Consider the following 14,877-nt stretch of genomic DNA (forward strand, 5'->3'; position numbering starts at 1 on the left):
GGTTAACACGACCGGAGCTGGTGAACAAGAACAGTGTCACCGACATTAGCAAAAGAATACTAATGGCCAGTGGAGCCTATGTCGGGGCGCGAACATACTCCCCCTTGAGATACATAGGGTGTATCTCAACTTAATACTTGAGCTGAGTAGTACATAGGTTGAACATGCGAACTACTGAGTCTTGATCAGGAGATGGGTGATCGAACTTATGGCCGAGCTGGTCTGGAAAGGTGACTAAGGTAGAGCTGAACTGGAACTGTCGCCGTTGATAGAGCTTATCAGGGCCATAAGGGTTAGTACATTTTTTTTTTTTAATAATAATTGAATAGTCTATGAACATAATTTAAACAAAAATAACTTCTGTCAAATAACAATTGATAACAAATAACGGGTAATAAAAACAAAATTTACAATGAAATAACAAGGTTATATAGATCTATTACCTTAATACCATGTGATTATGTGAAGTCATAGGAGCCAACCTTTCAATGCAACAACTCACCACAAGCTTAGACTTCACACATTACTGTCATATATCAAACCATTAAAAAAAAAATTAAAAACAAAAAAAACTATAAGAGCAGTAATAGTAACTAAATGCTGAACCAGCAATTGGTTATAAGGTTAATAATGTTAAACAAAAAAAAATATTTCAATATATTATTATAACTGAATTCTATAATTTTATAAAGGAGCATAAGAATTAAGTGTAAAAACAGAATTAAAAGGCTTAAAATAAATTACTATAGGTGCATAAAAATTATATTTATTGGATAGGAAGTGGAACTAGCTTCGCTACTGGCCTAACGATAATGCCTTGCTTGGTGAGTAATTTTACTACTCAGACAACCCCATCCCGACCTGGGAGGAACTCTTGGACACGACGTAATTTCCACACTAATGGAGACGAGGTGTTATCCTTTATAATGACTAAATCATCGACCTTTGTGTTCTCCTTGTTGACTAACCAACGTCCCTTGGTCTGTAAAGTGTGTAAATACTCGTTAGACCAACGACGCCAAAATGCCTGAAACACCTGATGAAGGAGCTTCCTACGGTTTCTACGGTGTACCGAACTGATAGGGACCTCTGCTTCAGGCACTGCGCACAAGGGACGACCAACAAGAAAATGACCTGGAGTGAGGCAATCTAGATCATTTGGATCATTAGACGATGGTGTAAGTGGTCTTGAGTTCAGAGCTGACTCTATTCTGCACAGAACTGTAGAAAATTCTTCCAACGATAATACCTGATTGCCAACCACTCGTACTAACAAGAGCTTTGTAGAACGCACAGCCACCTCCCAGAGTCCACCAAAATGAGGGGCACTGGGAGGATTAAAATACCAAGAGCACACAAACGCTGAGCTGAGCTGTTCGCGATTCTTTGGATCATTAACTAGATCAAATAATCTATTTGAGGCACCGACAAAATTAGTGCCACAATCGGTATATACTGCAGATGGCCTCCCTCGTCGAGCTACGAATCGATCAAATGCTGCCAAAAAGGCATCTGTTGACAGATCTGTCACTAGTTCAAGGTGAAAAACCTTGACACTCATGCAAACAAAAACAGCAATATATATTTTATATTGTCTAGCCTTTCGCAAACTGGTCCCTTTCATAATGATGGGACCCGCATAGACAATACCTACACAAGAAAAAGGGTGGCATTGCTGAATTCTAACGTCAGGTAGATCGGACATGACTGGTTGGAGGTTACGAGCAGATAACCTGACATAAGTAGTGCACTCACTAATTGCGCGGCGAATAACGAGGCGGTCACCCATGATCCAGAATTGTCTACATATTACAGCTGACATGAGACGTGGACCTGCATGACACGCAAACAAATGCCAATGACGAGCTATTAATAATGACAAATATGATGCCTCAGACAACAGAAGAGGGTACTTGCGTCGATCTGACAACAAGGAGTGACGAAGACCTACCCGAATGACACCACACTCATCGATGAACGACGATAAACGTGCAAGTGGTCGGGAAGAGACAGTTTTACCAAATGATAACTCGAGAAACAAAGAGTGTAAGAATACACTGAGAGCACTTGACAACAACTGTCAGTGCATCATTATACTCCTGGAGTGAGAAACAACTTGTATCCACTGGGACCTTGCGACACAATTTGACAAAGCGTTGTAAACGAATTATAACTCTCAACATATGGTTTAGAGAAGAAAAGCGAGAGAACCACTCTACTGGCTCCCCCGTTGTTTCAAACACATGAGAGACAGGACCTGTGACCTCAGGCAACTGGTCTGTTGGAATCAGATTAATTTCTGAAGACCAACTCTCACTGAACTGATGGAGAAAAGTAGGACCTTTCCAATAAAGTACATGCTGAGCTAGCTCACCAAGTCGTAAACCTCTGGAGGCACAATCTGCCGGGTTCAACTCAGTGCTGACATAAAACCAACGACAAGACGGTAACAATTCATGTATCTTATGGACACGGTTAGATACAAAAACTTTATATGACACATGAGTTGTGTTTAGCCAAGACAACACCACTGACGAGTCTGACCAAGCAAAAACATTTTGAATCACTATTTGCGTTGAAAGAATGCTCTTGATATGACTTTTTTTTTTTTTTTTTCAACCGTAACTGGGCGGGAATTGTCGTTTGACATTACTTCCGCCCAGGTACGTTATTTATTGAACAAAATGACACAACAAATAAAATAAAATTGGTTACCTGCAGGGACAATACCCCTGAGGCGTCCTTAACCGTCTTCTATCTGAATTTCTCGGGGGTCTTCGCAAGCCGACCTGAGTCCGCCGCTTTGGATTCTCGTGCATGACCATTTTTCACTAGCCGATCTCATTCCGCCGCTCTCGTACTCCGGTTCAATCACCGCGCACAGCCGGGTCCCTGCTGCCTTGACCTTTCCTCCCGCTCCCTGGCCGCCATGATCCTCCCTATCAACGCAGACACCCTCTGCCAATCCGAGTTTGACCTCAACATAATATGTGTGAGGTTTTCTGGCGCAAGCTGGTCGACGTCTAAGTAAACGCAGGCTTCGACGCGCCATTGGTGGAACGCGTCGCACTGGAATACTGCGTGTTCCGCGCCGTCCGGAGCCGCCCCACACAGCGCGCACCTATCGTTATCTGTTTTACCAAACCGCTTCAGATACTCACCGAAGAAACCATGACCCGTCAGCACCTGGCTCAGGTGGTACGACACTTCACCGTGTTGCCTCCTCAACCACGGTTTGAGCTCCCTGATGAGCCGGTGGGTCCATCTCCCTTTCCCCAAGCTGCCTGCCACCTGTTCGACAATTGGTCCCGGGCGACGCTTTTCAGGATGCCACTGAACGTTTTTTGCCGCTCCTCGGCCAGCAACGCGAGCGGTGGCATACCTGATACGACCGCCGCTGCGTCGTACGAAACCGTACGATAGCAGCAGGCGACCCTAAGCATCACCCTCCGATACACTGCCTCCATCTTCCGCATGGCCTCGGACGTTATGGAAGGAAACCAGAATGGGGCTCCGTAAAGCAGCCGGGACGTAACCACCGTTGCCAGTACCCTTCTCGTCCGCTGCCTGGTAACGACTTAACCAGCGAGCGAGCAACCCAGCTGCACAGAGCTCGAGGCGGGGTATAGAAAGCGTCTTGGTGGGTGCCAGTTTGGTCTTGCAACCTAGCAAAAACATGGAAACTCCATTGTCGCGATCTGATACCCTTAAATACACCACCGCCGCATAGCCTTTGATCGAGGCGTCGGCAAACCCACATAACTCATACTGTGACCCTTTAGAGGTACCAACGAATCTTGGTACTTGAATCAGAGATAAATGATGTAACTCATCAACAAATGATAGCCAGGAACCTTCCAAATCTAATGGAAGTCGCTCGTCCCACGAAACACCAGACCCCCAAACACATTGCAACTGATGTTTAGCATGAAAAATTAACGGAGATAAAAAACCAGAGGGTCAAAGATCCTAGCGATAACTGACAACATACTGCGTTTGGATGAGACAAACTTAGTCGAACTGACATTGTAGTTGAAGGTGTCGACATTCGGATTCCACTTCATGCCTAAGATCTGAACTTGAGGTAAGTTATCGATGTTGAAAGGGAGGGACCCAGCTGCCCGGTCTTCTGGCGGTATATTCTCCAACAAGGGAGCAGAATTACTAGCCCATTTCTTTAACTCTAGGCCGAACTTGCCGAGAATAGAGATCAAATCATCTTTAAGGGCTTGGGCTTCCTGGATGCTGCCTGCACCCGCACAAATGTCGTCCATGTAAGTTTGAGACATCAGAGCTGCTTGTACCGAAGGGTATTGTTGACCATAGACGACAGCGATTTTCTTCAGCACCCTCAGAGCTAAATAAGGAGCTGTTCCAACCCCATAGGTGACCGTGTTTAACTCAAACTCTTGAACCTTGTCATGTGGAGACTCCCTCCATATTATGTGCTGGAACGTTCGGTATTTAGGAGCTACTAAAATCTGCCGGTACATCTTGCAGATGTCAGCGGTAAACACAACTGAATGGACGCGAAACCGAAGTAATATATCCTGTCCTGTTGGAGCTTAAGACCCACAAATAAAACATCATTCAAGGAGGTATTCGAAGAAGGTCGAGCTGACGCATCGAAAACTACCCTCAACTTCAAGTTGTCCCCTTCCCCCTTGTGAACGGCATGGTGAGGGATGAAATAAGTACCAGGAGATTTGGCAACTGACATATGACCGAGAGACTCATAATCAGCCATGAATTGCTTATAAGCTAGGTACAAGGGTTTGTCTCACATCGACTTGCGTTCCAAACGTTCAAAGCGAACAAGTGCCAGCTGGCGTGAACCACGGAAAGTGACAGAAGTAGGTGGAATACGAAAGGGAAGTGGCACAATAAACATACCCGAACTATCGCGATAAGTTTCCTGAGAGAATATCTCCTCACACCTCCCTTTTTCTGTGAATGATTGAGGAGCTTCATCTGGTTCTTCAGTTTCCCAAAACCTCTCAACTAGTGATTCAATAAATGTAGTAAATAAAGAAGTCACCATTGTCTGTTGCTGAGCTGCTGGTGGATGAGAATCAACCGGACCTAATAGAATCCAACCAAAGATAGTGTCAAAGGCAGTAGGCAATCCGACACCCAAGTCACGTCTTCTGCTGTGAGCACTTGAGGAAATATATCGACACCAAGCAGCAATTCAACTGGAGCTGGTGAATCAAAATTAGGATCTGCCAAGACCAGATGAGAACACTTATCGCGAACGGAGACAGGTAGCTGTGCTGAAGGCATTGACCCTGTTATTTTTGGCATTGACCATGTAGAAAGGTCAATCATGCTACCATCTGAAGCTGATTGAATGCTGATCTACACTCTGCCCTTTATGGATTGCACCAACTGACCTGCTAGACCAGCTACTGGGACTGTCCACCGTTCACAAAATAGACCCAGGCGTCTAACACAATCGGAAGTCATGAGACTCACCTGAGAGGCAGGGTCAATTAAAGCCCGAACTGGCTGCAAACAACCAGCTACGTCACGAACGTTGACAGAAGCTGTCCCTAACAATACCGATCTGGTATGTTGAGTTCCGACTAGCAATGCTACAGAATCCTTAACAAGAGGCATGTGAATTATCTCTATGTAAAAGCTGGTGATGACGACCATGACAAAGAGAACATGAGGACTTACATTTGTTAGCCCAATGGTTGTTACTGAAACGTACCATGCACAACCTGTGCTTGCTTACTAGAGTGTAGCGATCATCGATAGACAAAGCCTTAAAGTCAGAACAAGAAGTTTAGGAATGGTTGCCTTTACGCTGCTCACAACACTGAGAGCCTCCAGCTGATTTGTTAGCAACCAATGCTACTGGGGAACCTTGGTGACTGCGAGAAGCATTGGAACTTGACTGAGTTGATTTGTGGTTGTTTGTAGACTTAGGTTTGCCACTCATAAGCTTAGCATGAGGCTTGACTGTGGCATGAACCATAGATGAGCTAGAGTTCTCCAACACCTCAACCCGATCCTTAGCAAAATATAGCAAACTATCAACAGTAGGGAACTCAACAGTGTTTCCCTGTTCAAACAAACGGCGTGTAGTTGAAGGCAAACAACGAACTGATATTGCAAACAACAGAAATGAACCTAAGTCAGGTATATTCAATGACCGAAGAAGAGCTATGTTCTCACAGAAGGTATTTAAAAAGGTAATTAATACTGCTGGGGACTCTTGATGGTTAATTGGAGCGTTGAGCATGTCATTTACCAAGGTAGTAGCCAACTGACGAGGCTTGTCATACCGTTGAACTAAGGCAGACCAAGCCAAGTCATAAGTGGTTTCAGACACTGTGATACCCTTGACCACATCCGTAGGACCAGGCTGTAGACATCCTAATAAATAATAAAACTTCTCTATATTACTAAGATGAGTCCTATTACCAACTAAAGTAGTGAAACGATCCCTAAAGTCTGGCCAATTTTGAAGACGGCCATCAAAGGTAGGCAATGGAATCTTAGGTAGATGAACGTTGGCACCAGTAGGAGCTACACTTTCAATGACCGGACCCACTTGAGCTGTAGGGTTTGATACTGATTCAACGTTGTCAGTAACATCAGGTTTATCATTATTACTAAAATCACTGGCTGCAACACCGGAATCAGAACTAATGCGAAAAGTATTTGCTAAAGCTTTAGCATTAAGAAGAGTATTTCGAACCTCTAACTCAACATTATTGGAAAACTCACTATCCGTACCTAATTCAATCATAGCTTCTAACATGGTGTCAGTCTCAAGAGTAAATGTTGCCCAATATTCAGAAAGATCTTCAATGGCTAAAAGGAATTTTGGAATAATAGAATGATCAGTAGAAGCAGATAAACCCAAATTATAAATTGCCTCAATATGGCTAGCAGCCGCATCACGTTTACAAGAAGCACGTTGCTTATTACGGGTAAGGCGTTCTACATCAGCCATGATAAGGAAAATGAAACAACCGAACAACTAGAATAATAGGAACAATAAACCAACGCCTATCACAATCTGTAGGAGACTACCAAAATATATAACAAAAGACAATTTGATTAAATAGACAAATAAAAAATGTTGAATAACGGTCAACACAACAAATAAACTGAAATATTGATAACTACCAAATACTTATTAAGTTAGAACAATAAACTTAATAAAATCAAAACAAAACAAAAACAAAATTAAAATATAATAATTTAAGCCAAACGGAAAGATTATTAAATATAAGACTGAAATAATATCTAAAATATTCAACTATCAGTAACAAATATAAAACCAATCTAGATTATGTTGAAAAACTTAACAATGAGCAAAAGTTAAAGCCAAATAAAATAACAAACAAATAAATACAATCCAATATCATTAATTATATCAGTCACTACCTAATGACCCAATAGTGAAATAGAGAATAAATTAATACAAATATTCAACCATTTAAGCTAGTAACAATATAACATATAAGAACTGACAACAACTAATGGTAATAATAGCAAAAACTGTCAGCTATAAGATAATATATTAGTATATGACGGACGCCAATCTACTCCGTAACAGTAAAATATTAATAACTGTAATTAGTACTTATGGAAGACCTAATATTAGTAAGACACGAACTGTGCTTTCAGTTTACTATTATAAGAGTGAGCAAGGATAATTATAAAGCCATGTGTAAAGACCTGACCTAATGGCTAATACAATATCCCAATATATTATTAAAGTACTAACACCTAACTGATGAAATATTAAAATATAATATAACTCTTATAATAATATAAAAAACCATAAATTAAATAGGAATTACACCTAATAGATATATGACCTTATATGACAATAATACAACCAATATACCTCAAATCCAGTAATGGCGCTGCACTTTGACTTAAAAACCACGCTCTGCTACCAATGTTTTCGCCTTAGATGCTCCTTGGGCAAAAGGTTGGCATCCACGACTCGCACCACACTGAATTAATACAATTCTGAAATTAGGCTACTGTTAACAAGATTTATTGAACACATATAATAATACAAATACACTTACCAGGGAATGGCCAATCCACCTGACATAACTTACAAATATAATAAAATGACAATTAATCAAATAATAGAGCTATTCAATATACATAATATACGGGAAAGGAGGAGCTGCCGATGTCCCGGATAAATTCGGATGAACTTCCTGCGTCTGTCGAGCTGACGGTGTGGACGAGCAACCACACATGAACGATCAGGCCACGTTGAATCCGAGCTGATGAAACAATGGAGAAGTCACTCTTATTGCCTGACGCCGAACTGGAGGTGCAATAAATTTGACAATTGCAACCAGCGGAAATGCAATTTCGAAAAAATACAAACAACTTATGAGTTAATTGCAAAACTTGCTGTACAAGTACATAAGGTCTGGAGCGACGGACAAAAGGCACATGTCATGGCCAAGAAAGGTAGTTAAAAACGACGAAGAATGATATGGCTCCGTATTGTGTGTCAGGGCATACGACGGTTAACACGACCGGAGCTGGTGAACAAGAACAGTGTCACCGACATTAGCAAAAGAATACTAATGGCCAGTGGAGCCTATGTCGGGGCGCGAACAGACCGATCGAATGACCGGCCGTGGGTTTTCTACCGCGGCGTCCGGCGATTTTTGGGTGATATTTCAGTATAATTTTCAGTATTATAATATTAATATTTAATATCTTACAATATTATTTTGTATAATACAGTGCTATCTATATGGTTGTACTATTGATGTGAGTTTTGAATTATGTTTGTGGCAAGGTTTAGTTTTATATAGGCAACCCATTGTACACGTTCTTATCAATGGCTGGGTCAATTGCTAACTTCACGCTCGTATTAATTATTGGTATGCGTTGAATCAAATCAACAAATAGGTTATTCACACAGTAATGCATATCGCTGGACTTACACAAATGTCTGCTGTTTAAATGTACTCGAGGATAGTAAATAATAAATAATGTACAATTGATATTTTAAAATGACTGATGTATATTAACGAGTATATTAACATTAGCAATAATCCAACCACAATGTAGAGAAGAGAAGGTGATAACACTCGACTTGATTGGGAGAAAAAAAGTGGATTATTTTTCGACGGCAATTTTTTAGTTTAAATAATATCAACAGGGGGCACCTCAAGCATCGAAGGCCGGTTGTTATTCAATATTTCAATAATTTAGCATTATAACCACTATGCAATAATGCGTTATTTTCATTAAATCGTAATTTATAAATAAATAAATATTTTATTTAAGATGAAAAATACCTGTGCGTGCCTATACATATATAATGGTATATGAAACATTTTATTCAACTGCCTATATATAAGTTGACAGTTGGAAATTATAGCAATATTGCATTTAATAGTATACAACTCATTACGAAGGTAATAATTTCTATATTTTGTAAGACATTCAAAACTATTTATATATACCTACTTTATAATGTAAAAGAAATAATAAATAAAATCGATGTAACGTTGAGTTATCTGGATTATTATCGTATACGTATAGCTATAAGCTGGACGGTTCCCGGTTATGACGCAGACACGCAGTGGTAGTTTTTTATATTTTGTATAGAAATTTATTGAATTCATCTGTTATCACTTATCAATGTCATAATATCTTTATTATTTTTGGTCTAATAATATTTATAACAGTAATAATAACATTTATAATAAAAAAAATTTATTCGCATTAATTTTAAAAAAATGTATCCCTTCGGCTCGACTGCGTTTGCCGTGTCAAGCGTCGATGAGTTTATCCTTTTGACAGGGGACTAGGGACACGGACTGGTGTCACGAGCTTTGGGGGAGGGTGGGGGGCGAGCGTTTAGTAAAAAAATTAAATAATAATCCAAATTTGATCGATAATAAAAAAAATACGCCATACTTATGGCAGATAGGCAACCTAATTTACTTATTAATTTGCTAAGGAATGAAAATTACGAGGACAAGAAGTGAACAACGAATAAGGAATTTTACTGGTATATGGTGGTTTATTTTGATTTATTTGGTTTGATAACCATAGTGTACAGTATAAATAACTTTGTACTCTTAATACAAACTAACCCTTTAAAAATAACTTCAGGTGACACCCCTCTTGAATAATAAGACAATGCAACTAGACAAAATGGGGAGGACACTTAGAACCACATACAATGGTTGGTGGTAAACTCACGATAACCCCTCTGGAACCAACACCGATTGAAAATCACCATGAACAATGATGAATGGTCGAAACAGAAATATTCAACCACTGGCAATTATTAATGGTACGTGGTGTGGCCTGTGTTTGCGCCTAACTATCCTGCACAATGAAAAACTTCGGTTGTGCTTAATACATTTAATAACGTTAAAATATTTGTTTGCTTCCAGTTCTTGCCCTTGGACAGTGACCACGTCAGAGAATCAGGATTCTGTATTTATAACAATTATTATTGTTATAATTGACAAGTGTTTTTATCTTCGTGCTATAAGGTCGTGTAGCACATTAGCACGTAATATGTGCATCATATCAGTTTAACGCACTAATATTGTATTTAGAATAAAAATATTTTAAATAAACAGCGCAATGAGTTTCGATTTTTTTTTTGCTACATGTCGTATTCAATAATATCCTCATTATTTAGTTTTAATTTTCCCAGCTCTCTTCAGACTTCTTCAAAATTCCGTGTGGCTTTCAGTTATTCCTTAATGTGTTATAATGGATATGAATTATTCTATATAAAACACATACATTTAAAGTGTGCAAATTAATTTTTGATAGTGGCGTTTCAAACGTAAATGTTGTCGTATTTTGCGGATATCTACCATTATAAACTTTTATTTTGCCACAAATAATAATTATTATCTTGCAAGGTATGATAGTTTAATGTATTTTCAAGTGAATACAAAGATACAAAAAAACGTATTCACAATATACGAAATTACGAACGCCAGTATTAATTACTTTAATAAATCATTATAATAGACGCAGTTCGACAATTTTTACATATCTAATCAAACAAATCTTGATTACTTTATTTGTTTAGTTTTTAACATCTTACACTTTAAAGGATTGTATTTTTTAATTGTTGTGTGTGTAACGTTTCTTACATATCTAGGACTAAGAACCAAGCCTGTGCTTCAGAAATAGTGAGTTTTTATTATTGTTTATTCTATTATTATATAATATACTTTTAATTGTTGGGCCAAAAGGGCTATAGATATTCAGCGATTATTACCTGCCTAACTTTTTGTTAAAATATAGTCATATAAATAGTAGGCACATATCTAAATTATTTTACTATTAATTCTTATATTATTGTGTTTAACATTTTATTATTGTTATTAACTTACAGATCAATATCGACATAATGACAGCATTACAACTTACAAGAATGCTGTAACTAGACTCATAGTATAAATAGCAAACAATTGTCTGTCATCGCCTTTTATGACATCAAAAAAGGTTTGAATTTTCTACTTAGGTATTTTTTTTGTTAGGAAAGTGAATCTAATTGGTTCTTTAAGGAGTAACAAATTAAGGAAAAACGAGAATTTTTAAGCAAAACCAGTTAACGACAAAATCAATTTTGTTTTTAGGTGTAAGTCAAAAAACTAATAACCGTAGATCCTTTAAATCGTCATCAAATATTAATGTCTGTTTTCCATACATAATGACATTTTCGAAATATTTTGACTCTTTTCAAGCTGTTTCTAGGCATGAGAAATGTTTGATTTATTTTTAGATTTTTTTAAATTCTTGTGAATAAATAATTTTTTAGTCACAAAACTTGAAATTGAATACAATGTTCCTTACAACTTTTAAGTTATTATCAGTGTGAAAAAAAAAGTGGTGCTTAGATCCAGAATAATTTTTTATTGGCACCTGAAAATGCTGACAAAATTCATCAAAATCGCGAAAATTCGCAAATTATTTTGTAGTTCAAATGTATAAAATATATTACTGCAGTAGCCAATAATCTAAAAAATGTAAATACAGTTTTTTTTATAGATATTTCAAGTTCAAATTTGGACACGATTAGATATTAATCGCGGACTTATGGTAGAGATTTAAAACATTTACGGAAAAGACATAATGGCATTTGCAAATTATGTTTTCTGCAAAAACTAAATGAACCTTTATTGGTATACTAATGTCGAAAATAAATTACTCCGATTGAAATATCATAAAATATACTTTTAATACTTATATGCTGGCAATTTAACAAATCCATTAGTTCCTCAAACGACATATTATAATGTACTGTACAACAGAGCCAATGGGGCGATACCCACGTGTCCACGTTTTTTGTTTATTGAATACATATTGATTATTCAATTATAACTACAAATAAATACAATATTTTATTTAAAACGCAAATAATTCCCAATCCTGGTGTCCTAATAGATTGCTTTCAAGGACTATCAAAATATTTAATATACTAACTATACCCTAGCTTAAATTTACAGTGTATTACACGTAGTCTATATTTTTATCAAAAAATTTAAAATAACAGCGTAAGGGGGCCACTTATATTTAAGCCATGGACTGTACCTTTACGAAGCTATTTTTTTTCTTTTTATAACAATATAGGCCATGTGTAATGACATTGTATATTTAAGGCAGGGCATAGTTAGTTTATTAAATATTTTGCTTGTCCTTGAAAGCAATCTGTTAGGACATTAGGTTAGGAAAGTATTTCCGTTTTAAATAAAATATTGTATTTATTTGTAGTTATAATTTAATAATATATACTTACCTATTCAATAAACAAAAAAGATGGGCAAGTGGGTACCGCCATTTTAGTTTCTTACCGTGATAAAATGATATAGTGCGGAGGGTTTTATTGCAGTAAATCAGTATATTGAAGCTATGTGTTGCATTGTGTTAATGTGTTACATACATACTAAAAGTTGTAAGCCAAATTATGACGGCACTGTTCTGACTAGAACTATAAACGATTCAATTTTATTAAAAACGTCATATAACTAATAATTTATTCGAACATTATGTAGTATTTAGAGACCAGAGACCGTGGAAAAATCATTATTTTTCAGTTGTTACATTTGTATCGCTTATGTTGTCATTGGTATTTATTTTCCGTGTTAGCACCTAGTAAGTAATAACCTATGAATAACATACCTACCTATAATATGTTAATCGAATTATGTAGCATATTATAAAATAATTGTGTTCTAAAATGTTTAATTTGATGCTTGCATTCCAACGGTCAACCCTGACTGAATAAATGATGAACGTGTTAAAAATAATATTTTGAATTTTCGGTCATTTTCGACACCGACAATTCGTACTCCTAAAAACCATAGAGTATTACCATCACATGATTTCTTTCACAAATAAATTATTTCATTTTATTCATTAGAACAAACGATGCCTATCACTATTGATCTTATAATAATATCTAAATACATTATTGACCTAAGTATCCAACATTTTTAATTTATAAAAGCAAATACCTATTTGATAAATAAATACTAATTTAATTTTAACCTAATGATTTTAAATAAATATTTCCAAATACCTTTGTGGTATCATTAGTTATACTATAGGTACACAGATAAGTAATCGCATAGGAGTTTTCGGTGACTAAAATAATTATACTGTCGGTCTCTAGGTTTGCTGTGTACGCTTACATTGTACTAACGCAAACGGATACAACGAACCTTTAGAGGCTGACTGCATAATTTTAGTCGCCGAAAACTACTATGCGATTACTTACTGTGTATAGTATAACTAATGATACCACAAAGGTATTTGAAAATATTTATTTAAAATCATTAAGTTAAAATTAAATTAGTATTTATTTATCAAATAGGTATTTGCTTTTATAAATTAAAAATGTTGGTTACTTAGGTCAATAATGTATTTAGATATTTAGCAACTGGGGCAACATTTAACTAAAAGACCGTCAGTACAAAGCCTATTATAATGAATACCATAGTCGACTAACTATGTATTATATTAGTAGGTAGGATACATATAAATAAAACCTGCGGAAAGACTCAAAAATATTAAAAATAATATAATAATATCTTAAATAAATACATAATATTATTATTATTATACATATTATATGTTATATGTTATAATTCATAACATTAATTTTCATATATAATATGTAAGCCTACAACAATTATATCAACAAAAAACTTAAAATTAATAATGAGACAGTTCTTACAAACTTTCGCTTCCTCACACCTATCCCACCTGATCTTAGTTATTATATTTTTTTAGAAAGAATTCTAAAATATATTTTAGTTAAAATTGTTTATTACTAGAGTATGGATTTTGAAGCACTAAAAAGTAAGACCATAGAAAGAGCATTTAAAATAAGGCAATCTAACAATCATATAGAATTAACAAATTTGTTTTCAAAAATATATTATGTTTTATCAAAACTATACTGTAATTACCTATTTATAACTGTAATTTGTATTCCAATGGTTAATCTATCCATTAAATAAACTGTTTTAGATAGTTTATAAGAACTAATAAAATAATAGTACCAAGATCATTTACCTAAACCATTTGAGATTTTGAGGTACATTGGACAAATAAAGTTTTTTTAAGTCTTCAAACAAAATTGTTTGTCGACGAACAGACAATATATGTTTATATTTTGAAAAACTACGTACTACACCAACTGATGCAAATGAAGCAAATTTATAATGAATTAAATCTTCACACGCATGTTACATCTTCAGGGGAGTTCTTGTCTCGATGTTTTTTCGCCCGATATTATTGTAAAAATTAAAATGGACTTTTATCAAAAATGCTACAAACCAGTGTTTTATTAATAACTGCAGATTTGAGTTTAATGGAAAAACAGAAAAA

At 36.3% G+C, this 14,877-nt stretch overlaps 2 protein-coding genes across 2 annotated transcripts; both read right to left on the bottom strand.

Annotated features, from left to right (window-relative positions):
- Positions 1-3,435: 3,435 nt before the first annotated feature.
- Positions 3,436-4,493, bottom strand: LOC111040376. The gene is made up of 2 exons (XM_022324267.1): positions 4,026-4,493; positions 3,436-3,915 (listed from the first exon to the last, which is right to left on the bottom strand). Exons 1-2 carry the CDS (start codon positions 4,491-4,493, stop codon positions 3,436-3,438), a joined length of 948 nt encoding a protein of 315 aa, XP_022179959.1.
- A 1,298-nt stretch (positions 4,494-5,791) lies between these two features.
- LOC111040377 lies at positions 5,792-6,967 on the bottom strand. Its single transcript, XM_022324268.1, has one exon. It carries the CDS (start codon positions 6,965-6,967, stop codon positions 5,792-5,794), a length of 1,176 nt encoding a protein of 391 aa, XP_022179960.1.
- Positions 6,968-14,877: the final 7,910 nt, after the last annotated feature.

The sequence above is a fragment of the Myzus persicae genome, unplaced genomic scaffold (assembly GCF_001856785.1).
Source record: "Myzus persicae strain clone G006 unplaced genomic scaffold, MPER_G0061.0, whole genome shotgun sequence".
In the NCBI taxonomy this organism is placed as follows: domain Eukaryota; kingdom Metazoa; phylum Arthropoda; class Insecta; order Hemiptera; family Aphididae; genus Myzus; species Myzus persicae.

Excerpts from the sequence above, each read along its gene's own strand:
- LOC111040376 (XM_022324267.1), bottom strand. The coding sequence starts at position 4,493 with ATGTACCGGCAGATTTTAGTAGCTCCTAAATACCGAACGTTCCAGCAC. Across the intron at positions 3,916-4,025 it reads TCGACACCTTCAACTACAAT|TTGCAATGTGTTTGGGGGTC; the intron begins GTCAGTTCGACT and ends GCTAAACATCAG.
- LOC111040377 (XM_022324268.1), bottom strand. The coding sequence starts at position 6,967 with ATGGCTGATGTAGAACGCCTTACCCGTAATAAGCAACGTGCTTCTTGT.